The sequence below is a fragment of the Brassica napus genome, chromosome C3 (assembly GCF_020379485.1).
Source record: "Brassica napus cultivar Da-Ae chromosome C3, Da-Ae, whole genome shotgun sequence".
In the NCBI taxonomy this organism is placed as follows: Eukaryota; Viridiplantae; Streptophyta; class Magnoliopsida; order Brassicales; family Brassicaceae; genus Brassica; species Brassica napus.
This window is the reverse complement of record NC_063446.1, coordinates 63,738,618-63,752,526: the sequence shown is the minus strand read 5'-3', so window position 1 is coordinate 63,752,526 and position 13,909 is coordinate 63,738,618. Positions and strand designations below refer to the sequence as shown.

The 13,909-nt window shown below is 39.3% G+C and overlaps 1 protein-coding gene across 1 annotated transcript; it reads right to left on the bottom strand.

Moving 5' to 3' along the window:
* Positions 1-3,530: 3,530 nt before the first annotated feature.
* LOC125583241 lies at positions 3,531-4,916 on the bottom strand. The gene has a single exon (XM_048749877.1). It carries the CDS (start codon positions 4,914-4,916, stop codon positions 3,531-3,533), a length of 1,386 nt encoding a protein of 461 aa, XP_048605834.1.
* Between the last annotated feature and the right edge of the window lie 8,993 nt (positions 4,917-13,909).

Here is a 13,909-nt window from a genome sequence, read left to right as displayed (position 1 = left end):
CTAAGATAGAATGTGGCGTAAACCTGCTTTTTTCAAACACTAGGGAATTTCTCCCTTTCCAGAGATGCCACAGGATCCAGGGAAAGGCTTTTAGGTTAACTTGATCATTCCGCTGTTTCTTAGTTCCTGCTACCAAGTAATGAAGGTTCAGAAAAACAGAAGATTGGGAGAAACCTGCTGGCGGGGAATGAATTCCTGCCAAACGCCAAGCTTCTACTGCAGTGGGACAAGTAAACAGGACATGGCATATCGTCCGATGCTTGACCACATGCAAGGCAGGTTGTATTATTGTGTAAGCCTCTTGACTGAAGTCGTTCAGCTACAGCCAACGCACTTGATAATGCTATCCACAAAAAAGTGTCTGATCTTAGGAGTTGTCTTGAGTTTCCAAATGCTCTTCCATAACTGTTTTTCCACTGGTGGGAGGGGACGATACGCTGGTGACTTCGTCTCATGGAGAGTAGACAACATTCTATAGGCACTCTGAGTTGTATAACAGCCGGTCTTAGTGAAACCCCATATATCCGAATCATGGCCGGTTTGAGACGGCTTGATCTTCAGGATTTGTAAGGCGTCTTCCTCAGTGAAAGTATCGAACAGTTTTTGAGCATTCCAAACCCTTGAGTTTGGGAACCAGAGGTCGCTAACTTTGAGTGTGAGGTCAACAACACTGTCCTGTTTATACATAGGGGGCCGAGCTTCCTTCTCCAACAACCAATTCGATGTCCAGACATTAGTCTGATCACCATTGCCAACAACCCGGAGCAGTCCTGAGTTCAAGGCCTCTCTTCCATGAAGGATACTACGCCAAATGAAAGAAGGCCGTGAGCCTAGACTAGCTTCAAGGAAAGACGAATTTTTAAAGTAACGACTCTTCAAAATTCTAGCCATTAGGGAGTTAGGTTGCGAAAACACTCGCCATGCTTGTTTTCCAAGAAGCGCTTGGTTAAAACGACCGATATCATGAAAGCCAAGACCCCCATCTTCTTTACTTTTGCAGAGAGTGTCCCACGCTACCCAAGTCATTTTCCTCCTAGAACCTCCATTGCTCCACCAGAAATCTCTCATTGCAGATGTGAGTTTAGCACAGAGATCCTTAGGGAGCTGATACACTGACATTGCATAGACTGGTAAGGCTAGCCCAATAGATTTTAATAAAATTTCTTTTCCTCCCTGAGAAAGAGTTCGCGCAAACCAGCCTTGCAGTCGAAGTTGAAGTTTTTCACGGATGTAGTTCAAAATGAGTTTCTTCGATCCTTTGAACACTTCAGGGAGGCCAAGATAGGTCCCTTCTCCTCCTTCCTTGTCGATCCGAAGAATAAGTTTGATGTCAGCTTTCATTCCTTCATCTACTCTGTCACCAAAGATTATCGATGACTTGGAAAGGTTGATCTGTTGTCCTGAAGCATCTCCATATAGCTTCAACCACCGCATAATCTCAATGCTCTCCATCAGATCCGCTTTGCACATCAATAAGCTATCATCAGCAAATAAAAGGTGATGTACTGCCGGTCCATGTTTATCAAGTTTGATGCCGTGCAGACGCCCTTTTTCTTCAGCTTTATTTAAAACACTAACAAGTGCTTCCGCAGCCATAATGAAGATGAATGGCGACATAGGGTCACCCTGTCGTATCCCCCTCTCTGGTCTGAAAAAACAATGTGTCCTTCCATTCAGTAGGATTGTATAAGACACTGTAGAAATACATGTCATCACCCAACAAACCCATTTACGGTCGAATCCCATTTTTTCCATCAGGGTTTCCAAGAAATTCCACTCCACACGATCGTACGCTTTCGACATGTCTGTCTTGACAGCCATGAACTGCTCACTAATAGTTTTCTTGGTACGCAAGCCATGGATCGTCTCGTGAGCCACCACGATGTTATCCGAGATCAAGCGGCCAGCAACAAAAGCTCCCTGTGTATCTGATATGATGTAGTCCATGATTGGTTTCAGTCTTGAAGATAAGAGTTTAGAAACAATTTTGTATTGGACAGAGCAGAGACTTATGGGTCTCATATCCTTCATTGACTCAGGTTTGGTGATCTTAGGGAGGAGACATAATTGCGTATGGTTCCAACCAGCCGGCAGTGTCGACGTCTGGAAGAAGCTGCGAACCTCCTCTATGACCTTAGGACCCACAATATGCCAGTACGTCTTATAAAAGACACCAGTAATACCATCCTCGCCGGGAGCGCTACTTCCTTTGACTGCGAAGGCAGCTGCTTTGATCTCATCATCCGAAATCTCTTTTATCAGAGATTCATTCATAGCAGGAGTTACACGACTTTGGAAACCTTCGAGGAGACTTTCTAGGTCCACTGGATTGGAGCTCATAAATAAATCTCTGAAATATTCAACCGCCAAGTGTCCTTTTGCACCTTCTGAGAAGTGCTGTACTCCCATCTCATCTTTCAGCATAAGGATATTGTTCCTGATCTTCTTGCCTTTGACAATATTATGAAAATAAGAGGTATTTTGATCACCTTCCCTAAGCCATTGCTCTCTACTCCGCTGCCTCCAGAACTTTTCTTCCTCCTTATGAGCCACTGCTAGTTCCAATCTCAGGCGCTTCATGGACCTGACACTAGGCCACATCTTCGCAATTTCCTTCTCCAGTTCCTTATGAAGCCTTTGAATCTTAGATTGGGAGTTGAAATGGGCTTTTTTCTTCCAATGAGAGAGTTCTCTTCTACATCTTGAAAGTCGATCCATAACTGAAGAAGGAGTGTTTGACGGGTCTCCCTCCCAGCCTCTAGCAATGGCCTCTTCAATCCCAGCCTTACCAATCATTCTCTTATCAAAATAGAATCGACCATGACCTCTATCTTCAGGCTCAAGGGAGAAAGATAAAACAATGGGCCTGTGATCAGATGGCCACATGTCAAGGTATTCCAAGTTAGAGCGTGGGAACACTCGGAACCAACTATCATTCCCAAAACTCCGATCTAGGCGACACTGGACCCAAATATTGTTCCTCCATCCCGCCCAAGACAGAACATTACCAATTGTTCTCACTTCTTTTATTTTACAGTTTTCCACCAAATTTCTGAAGTCCCAAAACGTTGACTCTTCTCGAATAGAGCCCCCAAGCTTTTCTGAATTATCAAGGAGTTCGTTGAAGTCTCCAATCAAAATCCACACCTCATTTCTAGCAACACCAATACTTTCAAGTTTTTCCCAAACGTGATGTCTATATTCTCGAACCGGATCGCCGTAGACACACTTCAAGAAAAAGGTAGTAGAACCAAGTTCCACTTTTAGGTCAATGATCCTTTTATCTGAAAAAAGGATCTCAACCGTGTAACAATCTTTCCAAAAAACTGCCAAACCACCACTCAACCCAACTGGAGCAACTGTGAACATTTTATTATAACCCAAAGAATTCTGTAAACCAAGCATGTAAGAGTCTTTTTGCTTAGTTTCAGAGAGAAACAAGAAATCTGGAAAATACTTTTTACGCATCTCCGTTAAGCGACGAACTGTCTCGGTGTTTCCCGCCCCGCGACAGTTCCAACTCAGTATGCTCATTGGGGAGACAGCAGCCTCAAATCGGAGGCCACCGTATCTTCGTTGGTTTTTGTGGATTTGTTGCCTTGTGGAGTCTCAGTCTCCTCTGCTTTCCTCTTCGATGTACCAGACTCACTTACTGGTTCATCAGTTACGCTTAGGTTCACGCATGTTGAGCTTCGCGCTGGTCTGACATGTCTAACCCAAGCAGGAGGGCGTTGCCTAGATTTCTTTTTCTTATTCCGAAAGGTCCCGGTTGAGGTGGAGCAAAATATTCCAGCCTGAAACACCGTTGGTCCTTTTGGAACAGATCGAGAATTGGCGCTTTCACCTGATGAAGAACCTTCGTTAAAACCTCTGTTGCGATCACCACTAGGAGCTGACAGCGTAGGATGAGCCCTCTTGCAGACTAGGGGTAGCGCTTCTGAAGCAGGTTTGTCATGCTGAAACACATGCCCTTTCTCCTTGTCCACTTCGTGAGATATCTTGGTCAGCACGGCAGGGGGATTATCCTTGTCAGCTTCAATAGATTGCTGCACCCGCATTATGCGTGCACGGCGCTCAGTTTCATCAGCATGAGAGATATATTGGAGGGCCATAGTTCTCTCTTCTCCTTGCAGTTCAGGAAACAAAGGGGGAAACCCTGGTGGAGCTTCCAGGCGCCGAGCCTCACTTGCAGGCTTTGTAGAGTCCCTTGGGGGTCTCTCCTCTGCGCTCGGTAGAGTTCTATGCAGGCGAGGCTTGGTATAAGGGCACATAGACTTTTCATGAGTTAGTCTATCGCATTGGAAGCATCTTTTATGGATCTTTTCATACTCGTATTCAATGACCACTATCTCATCAGAGGGGAGAGTTAAATTCTTTGCCGCAAATGCTGGATTCGTAGCTGAAAACAAGACCTTAGCTCGGATGTACTCTGTTTTCTGAGAGCTTTTAGGATCGTACGCTATCTCCTTCACAAAACCAACTTTAGAGGCTAGTAGATGCATAGTTCCGATGGTGTAGTGATTTATAGGGATGTTCCGAATGCGGATCCACACTTCAAACTTGGACAGAAAGTCTCTTGGTGGAGAAGGAACCCAGCGTTCCAAGACCATAGTCCAGTGGTTGTAGGACCATGGACGATCCTTTAAAACTGTTTCCAAATCTTCTTCTCTCTTGAACACAAACTGAAAGCGGTCACGTGTTAGAGCGATACCTCTCACCCTATCGTAGAGACGCCACGCTAGAGGCATGTAGTCTATCATTCTCGCCATGTTCTGAGCCTCGGGATTCAGTAAACGCCCAAGGATACTAAGCGCGTTATCATCAAAAACGTGAAACTTCGGGTCATCAGGGAGGACCATTGGCTCATCATCTTCTAAGGACATAGAACGGATTGCCTTATGGAGGTTGTCCGCCATTGAACAACTCAGTTGAGAATCTCGGAGGAGCAGCGGAGGGATTTTTGGGAGTAGGTCAGAGGAGAAAGGGGAGGTGGTGCAATTAAACGCACAATATTCGGAGAAGATTTTGTAGGAAAGCATCAATTATTGACCAGGAATTGATGATATAAGAGAGAAGAGGAAATATCCAAGTAAGATAAAGGAAAGTAAATAAGAGAAAATCGGTAAGGAAAAGAAGGTATAATAGAAAATATAAGAGGAGGGAAACTCGAGTATCAGAATAACACTGAAAAGGAAACTTTCCTAAAAGATACCGTAACTTTGATAGCCGATGAATGACGTCTACTCACGGTGAGAGACAGAGGAGGGAAATAATTGGCGATTTCCGATGGAGAGCCAAAAAGAAATTCTTTAATTCCAAAGAATTGCTATTTCCATTTTTTTTGTTTCATATACCTTAAAAAGTCTTCGGCTGATTTTTGTTTGTTTTCTTTCTCCAATTACAATGTACAGTTCGACTGTTTCTTTTTTTTTGGATCAAACTACTGATATCATAAGATAGAAAGGCTTAAACTCCAAGAATATAGTGAATATTTATGTTAGAGTAAAGTGATTTAGCCACTAATATAGTGAGATATTATAATATTAGAAGGTATGGAAATTGTTCTCTGTTGTCCTACGCTGGACATAATTAAGTTGCTGCCAATTGATTCTATATTTTTGATAACTGGAAATACATCTTTATGTCTTCCTTACATCATCCTTAATTGGTTTACGGTTCAACCATTTCTCATATATTGAGAGTAACATAATATTAGATGTTGATTATCTCCTTCCAATTAGGAATGCAAAGTATGAGAGAAATTCAAGGTGTGGTCACTTTACAATTTTGTCTTCATATCCATATAGAGTTAGTTTATAGATTACTCTATCTGTTTCAAAATGTAGTCAATTTTAATTAAAATCTGTAATATTTAAAAGTTATTACTTTAGAAAACTGTCATTTAATATATATAAATTTAATCAATTACACAGTCATTTACATAATTTAATTGGCCACACAATATCCAATAAGTATAAAGTTACATTGAAATATAAAAACAATTTATATAGTGAAACAAAAAATACTTTTAAACCATTATATTATAAATCAAACGAAATATTCAAATTATATTGAAACATTAGATTAGTAAGAATCAGAAAAGTTGAAATCTCAACGTCGATCATTTACGTCGGTCATGCCTTAGACCATCTCCAATGTATTCCTCTATTTTTCTCTAAAATAGAGGAATTTCATAATAGAGATGGATTTGTCTCCGATGTATCTTTCTATTTTCTCTCCTGAAAAAGAATATTTTTGATATATTCTTTTCTAAGTTTAAAAATAATATTTTTTATTTGTGAAAGTTGAAAACCAACCCAATTTATTTTAGTATTTTATAAAATTATGATATTATTTACACTAAATATTTCTCTACAAACTATTATGTAAATAAAAAATATAATTATATTTATATAAACAATATATTTCACTAAAAAAATATTTTCGGTTATAATTGTTTAAGTAAAGAGTTAAAGGATCATTTTGTAAAAAATAAATAGAGGAGGTGGCATGGCAAAAATAAAGTTTCTCGTTAGCATATTATTTTCGCCTACGTGGATACTCTATCTAAGGCTTATATCCTCATTTTATTACTTGTTTGATATGTGAATGCCACTGAAAACTAATGAATCTGTTTTAAATAGAGTGTTTAGAGACTGAATATTTCTGTGTTCTTATTAATGATCAAGGGGGTTCCTTTATATAAGGATTACAAGATGAAGATAAATGGAAAGTATCCAAAACCTAAACTCACTAGGATTAGGAAAACTACTAATACATGATAATGGAAAGATTACATCTACTAGGAAAAGGAAAGGGTTTCCTTTTCTCCAAGCTTTGTGGCCGCCTTTCTCTCTCCTAAAGTCGGCTCTCTCTCTCCTCTCTCTAGGCTTCGGCCATCTCTCCATCTTCTAGGTATTGGGCCGGTCTCAGTCCGGGCCTGGTTAATGGCAATCCACTTCATGATTTATAACACTCCCCCTTGGATGCCATAACCATACATGATTTGTAGTACGCTTCATGTTGCCTCATTAAAACCTTATCAGGAAAACCCAGTGGGACAAAACCATGATGAAGGAAAAAGAGTACAACACGCACTACTCCCCCTGATGTGAACCTCACTGTAGGTTTCAACATTCTACGCATCTGATGCGTGATCTTTCATGTATATGTAGGAAGGGAGTAATCGGCCAAGTTCATTACTAAGCCGTATCTAGACCACTTTGATCTCTTAGGTCGTTTCTCATGTCTCTTGACATCGAGTGTCCCGGTAAAGCATGTGTGCTAAATAATGTGAACCATATTGTTCTCGGGAATCACTATTGGGTCTTTGCAAATCGTGTTTGCATGTGTCCATAGCCTAGACGTGATCGTCTACTGTTAACTCTTTACTTTGATCGGAAAAAATAAGTACTTATGGACAATGTACTAGACATGGTTATCATGAACCTATGCCTCGATCTGTCCGATCCATGTCTGGGTCATAGACCTCGTCTATACATGTCCACTACTTGTGTCATGAGTGTTCAAGATCAATGATCATTGCTGTGAGTTTATAATCTCTCATTATGGCTCTGCGGCCGAACACTCATGGATGTGGACATCGATTTCTTTGCCTTAGGTAATGTCGTATTCATTTTACATTCCTATTATGGCGTCTCATGACCTTAGTTGATGTGGATCATATCACACGCTAAGTATATATTATTAGGTCATGAATCTTGGCTTTCACAAGCTTATGGACTACAATACATTTGTATCTGGTTGATCCTTTGTCTCTACTAGCCCGTGATCAAGAAGAAGGGCTAGACGTCTTTTAGTCCTAAAAGCCGGACGCGTCTAGTAGAAGAGCCAGACGTTCTTTGCTGAAGAGCCGGACGCCCTTAGACGGACATAGTCGGACATCTTTAGTTTGAAGGGCCGGATGCTTTTGGTCGGACACCCACATAGATTTATTCTATGCCTACTAACCTCTTTTAGGTTTATTATAATCACAAGGAATTTCAAATATATGGACTGTATTGGATTGTCTTTTATACAACTCCAAGATCAATGATCATGCGTGATCAATTTCTTTTACATACTATATGAAGCTGCTTTATGTTTCAGTCCATGAATCAGCTTAGGAACGAAGCTGTTCTTTCATCTTATCCAGTAATCCATATGCTGCTTACTACATCATTTGTATCTAATTTCATTCTTATGACCAGACCATTTTCAATTTCAAAAATCTGTAGCAGCAACCACTACATAGGAGTTCATCTCCTTATAATATGTTCCTTTGATCTCTGTGAGTACCTTGTGTAACAAGCTATAATCGAATGCTGTTAGTAGGAAAACATGAACACCTTTACATCATGTACATCTCTCACGGTTTCTTTACTTCTCACAAGATCCATATATTTTACTGGTTTATCAGATGGCGTTTCTGTATATGTTTATGGCCAATACGTCCACCTCTCTTTTAGATACTTTGAACCTCCACGTTTTATCTTTTCTAATCTCTATGATCTTTTATGATTGTATGAGTACTCATTCGTGGGTTCATGATCCTCGCTTATCTCTTTATGTTCAAGTGCTATAACTTTATGTATCTTTATACAAATGTGTGTGTGTGTCGACACTTTCATGTGGTTCCATTATGTTCCAGACATGATCTATAGATTTGAGATCTTATTATCCAAGACCTTTATTACCTAGTAGCTTGGCGTCCCAAGCCACATGGTTTGGTACCTTAGATGTGTAGTTGCGCAGCCTTTTCTCAATGTTTGGCATTGTTTCTCTTATAATCTCGGATCTGTATTCTATGCACCATTTTTCTATTCGAGATTCCTTTATCTTATGGAACACTTGGTCTATCTTGTATAGACTGTATAGCAACTTGATTATGTCTCCTCTAGGACATTCATTTGGTGCTAAGCTGGTTAGTCATTTCTCGGGTCAGTGTCTGGCATTTCGATTAGCTTCTCAATTAGCTAGCTTTATATAATCTTTCTTTGGACGTCTTAAATCATAATCTCTAGTCCGAGGATCTTTGCCAAGACAATGATGGTTAAAACCATTCGTACTTTTAACATTCTTTATCCAGCTTATAATCTTTCTCCTTTAATATTCAGATTCATTTGTTTATGCAATCCGTACCTGGCCACTATTGATCACCCATTTTTGGCTCTCGGTCCTTTTTATTTCGTGGAGAAGATCTTATTCTTATATATTCCCAATCTCTTCTGAGGTTCCATCTTAGACGGCACATGTATGTATGTGGTGGTTTATTCAAAATCTCTTAAGATGGTGTATGTCTGGTTTTATGACCCGTATTCAATCTGAGATGGGAATATCTATGCTCACTTATATGGCCTGATGCATATTATCATTCTATACATGTAAAACATATGTCTCCAAGCTTATAGACTTTAGAATCTTAGTCTTATAGATAATGCTTATTGGCCGAAACTTATAGGTAATAGCTTACTTGGCCGAACCTTTATAGGTAATGGAACGTGTACGGCCAAGCCTGCACTATGCGGCCAAGTCACGACCAAGTCACGGCCGAGCCGTTTATTCTCATGGTCTCTTCAGCCGGGTAATGGCCTCTTTGGTTTGGCCGTTTGTATCATGGCCTCTACGGCCGAGGAATGGTCCTTTATGGCCGAGTAATGACCGAGCCATAACATAACATGGTCTTAGACCATAGTGGTACACGAACTTGTAGTATTGATCATGGGTTTATCCTCTCTCCCCCTCATGACCATACTATAAGGTCGTGGTGCTTGGGACAATTAAGCCTAATGAGTTTCCCTTTGTGTACATGTTTCACAACGTGAGATCTTTTACGGGATAACTCTGTGCCTTTTCAATCTTTGCATCAAGTTTAGACTTTAGGATGACTAATCCTATCATGCCATATAGTGTAAAATTTCGTGGTGTTATCTCAATATGGTTACCACATCTCTTGCCTCTTTATCATACTGATCTGTAGCATAGTTTTGATCAGTAGAGATCATAGGTATAGTCTCGACCACTTTCTTTCAAGGTCTTAGGCGTTTTTCTTCTTAAAATCTAAAGGAACTTGTTTCCTTCCTTACCCATTGTTTCTACTTGGAAACCATACATTATAACTTCAATGGGCACATATTCTTTTGGGTGTGTATAATGCCTTTTAAGGCAATGCCTTAGTCATAGTTTCTTTACTATGATTTCTTACTTGGTTTTATGCCCTTTAGGCAACTCTTTAAAATATTTATATGTTCAAGTAAGATCAGGCAAGATAATGAATCAAAATCAATTCTATTCATAATATATATATATATTTATATATATAAAATCGTGAACCATCAAGTAGGTTAAAAGCAAATCACAAAACAAGGACTTTAAAATAAAATGTCGAGATCCCTCTTAGTCAATAGACATGCCGGCCACTCCTTGAGTTATATTGGAAACGGCTCCCTTGGATTCATCCTGATCTATATCGGTCTTATTTGTATCAGGGTATCTCATCTCACTGCTCCTCTTTAGTACCTTGTCATTCTCAATCACCGTTAGGCAAGAGATCAGGTCATTGTAAGTGGTAGAACCTCTTTCTATGTAGATATGTTTTGACAACAAATCTTCTGGATGGAATGTGGAGTATGTCTTGAATAGACAATCATTATCTGTTACCTCTTCTCCACATAATCTCAGTTGGTACACGACCCTGGACAAGGCAAAGTGAAACTCGGCCACTATCTCAAAGTCTTGGAATCTGAGATCATCCATTCATGTTTGACCTTTGGTAATAATACCATAGTGTATCTGGACTTTAATTCTGTCCAAAGGTCACGAGGATTCTCAATATGTAGATACTGATTTCTCAGTTCCTCAGTGAGATGATGGCACATGATTGTAATGGCTCTTAACTTTTCACTTCTAGGTTCATAATCACCCTGAATGATACTCCTTCCGAGTCCTCTTGATTTCAGGGTAACTGAAGTGTTCATTGCCCATTCTAGATAATTATTTCCAGAGAGATTTAGAATGGCATAATCCATGGGATCAAATCTCGGCATCTGAAATCATCTAATCAATTTATGATTTAGAACTCTTGCAACCAATTCAAATAATCAGTGCATATGATTTCATAAGTCTATCTATAATACTTAGGCCATACGGCTTTGCATTGTGATGCGTATACCTCACGACCATTATAAGATACAATGATCTTAAGGATCGGATCATGATGCAATCTGGTATATAACCATCTGGATACTAGACCACACGGTCACTTTGATATTTACTAAGCCACACGGCTTTTAATCAATCAAGGGCACAAGGCCGCAAGTGTGAGCAATGTATTAGGCCATACGGCCATATACAAAACGGGATCTAGATGCATTCAATTCTATTTCTTAGTTGCATATCTATTAAGTTTTAGAATTAAATAATCTAGCAACCTAACTCTCATTCAATATGTAAATTCTTTAAATCAATCTTTCAAGCTTTAAGTAATGAGAGATTTAAGGTTTCAAGGCCTTTAGAAATATCAATCAAGATTAAGGGTTTCAAGGCCATTAGGAATTTTAAAATTCGAGATTAGGGTTTCAGTTTAAACAAGATTTAGATTCAAGTTTAAAACAATCCTAAAATAGCTCTAGGCGATCAATCAAACACTCAAGTTTCAAATCAAAATTAAAACCGATTTTCCAAAATTAGGGTTTTAGGGGATTTCGAAAACTTTGATCTTTGATCAAGGGGATTTGATTTGAGATTCAAAACCTTTAAGGTTCTGATTTTAATTGATCAATGGATCAATCTCGTTTTTAGGTTTAGATCGAACTTATAGAGCTTCGATTTACTCATAGGGGATTGATCTATTTAACCTATGGCTTTTAGTTTTAGAGATTATCTTTTAGGGTTTCAATCTTTACAAAACAACCAAATTCGATTCTTGTTTTCAGATTTCGAATTACCTTTATTTGTAGGGTTGAACCGGACCACCAAAGTCAGATGAACCTCTAGTTGCAAATGGACGCGAGCTGGCTCCTTATCTGGTTGCAAGAAGGGACGGGACGCGAGCTGTCTGGAACGGTCCTGCGTCTGGTCACAGATCACTACAAGAAAACATCGGTATTCTGACGGACATTCCGACGGAAAATGAAATCCTCGGAATTTCCCGAGGAATTTCGAGGAAATTCCGAGGAACCCAAAATTTGGGTTTTCCTCGGAATTTCCTCGGAATATACCGACGGAATTCCGAGGAAACATCAATCCGTCGGAATATTCCGAGGAGGAAATTCCGACGAACTAGTGATCGATCGATGCGTTTTTGGACATATACCCATCGATCGATCACATTGTTACGCTTTGGTCCATCTTAGTGATCGATCGTTGTGTTTTTGGACATAAATACATCGATCGATCCGTTTATAAAAAAACATTCGAGATTTTGAAACCCCAAACACTAGTTCCTCAGAATTTCCTCGGAATATTCCGAGGAAATTCCGAGGAACACTTGATATCCTTGATCGATCGATGGGATAATCTCATCGATCGATCACATTGTTACGCTTTGGTCCATCTTAGTGATCGATCGATGCGTTTTTGGACATAAATACATCGATCGATCCGTTTATAAAAAAACATTCGAGATTTTGAAAATCCCAACACACTAGTTCCTCAGAATTTCCTCGGAATATTCCGAGGAAATTCTGAGGAACACTTGATATCCTTGATCGATCGATGGGGTAATCTCATCGATCGATCACATTGTTACGCTTTGGTCCATCTTAGTGATCGATCGATGCGTTTTTGGACATAAATACATCGATCGATCCGTTTATAAAAAAACATTCGAGATTTTGAAACCCCAAAACACTAGTTCCTCAGAATTTCCTCGAAATATTCCGAGGAATTCTGAGGAAAGAAAAGGGTTTCCTCGGAATTTCCTCGGAATATTCCGAGGAAAATTCGAGGAAAGGAAAGGAAATAGGGTTTTTAAACCGAAAACAACGTTTTGCGGTTTGAATAACACCTATATAACCCTTATTAAGTGTCTTACATTCATTATGAAGTCAAAAATTTGTTCATTACCCTATAATAAACACTTTTCCGATTGTATGAACGAAATCCCCACAACATAAGAGAAACACTTATACACTTTAATGAACGGTAAAGGAAATACTTACAATTCGTTTTGAAATTTGTTATTTCATGGTTATGCTCATCTATACAAAGAATCTCAATGGTATGCATTACAATTGTATAAGAAATAAATACGGCAAAAAAATTGATGTTTTGAAACCCCAAACACTAGTTCCTCGGTATTTCCTCGGAATATTCCGACGAGGAAATTCCGAGGAACAATATAAATTAATAGAAATACATGCACATGATATTCTTTTTCCTCGAATTAATGAAAATATTCCGAGAAAATCCGACGGATATTTAAGTGGCCGTCGGAATTTCCTCGGAATATTTTCATTTAACCGGGCAAACAAGCCGCCAAATATTTCCGAAAATTGAAATTGAAAATACTGAGGGAATTCTGACGGAAAATATCCGTCAGACCCAAGGTTTATAAACTCGAACCGCATCTTCCCCCATTTCTCTCTTCTTCCCCCATTCTCTCTTCTTCCCCATTTCTCTTTCTTTCTCCGGCGATCTCTCTCTCCTTCCGGCGTTCTCCACCTTCTCTCGCGACGATCTCTCCGGCGAATCCTTTCCATTCCTTACAAATCATGTAAGGACCTTATCCCACTCTCTAGGTCCTATTTGTTAGGTTTTTAAGTAGATTTGATGATTTTAGAAGTTTTTTGATAGATTTTTGATTTAGGGTGATTGGGTAGGATTGTGATTTGTTGTGTAATAGGTTTAGAATTGTGATTTGGGGTGTTTGAATCTGATTTAGAACTTTTTTTATAAATTTTATTATTTT

Bases quoted from the DNA above. Each gene is read 5' to 3' on its own strand.
- LOC125583241 (XM_048749877.1), bottom strand. From the start codon at position 4,916: ATGGCGGACAACCTCCATAAGGCAATCCGTTCTATGTCCTTAGAAGAT.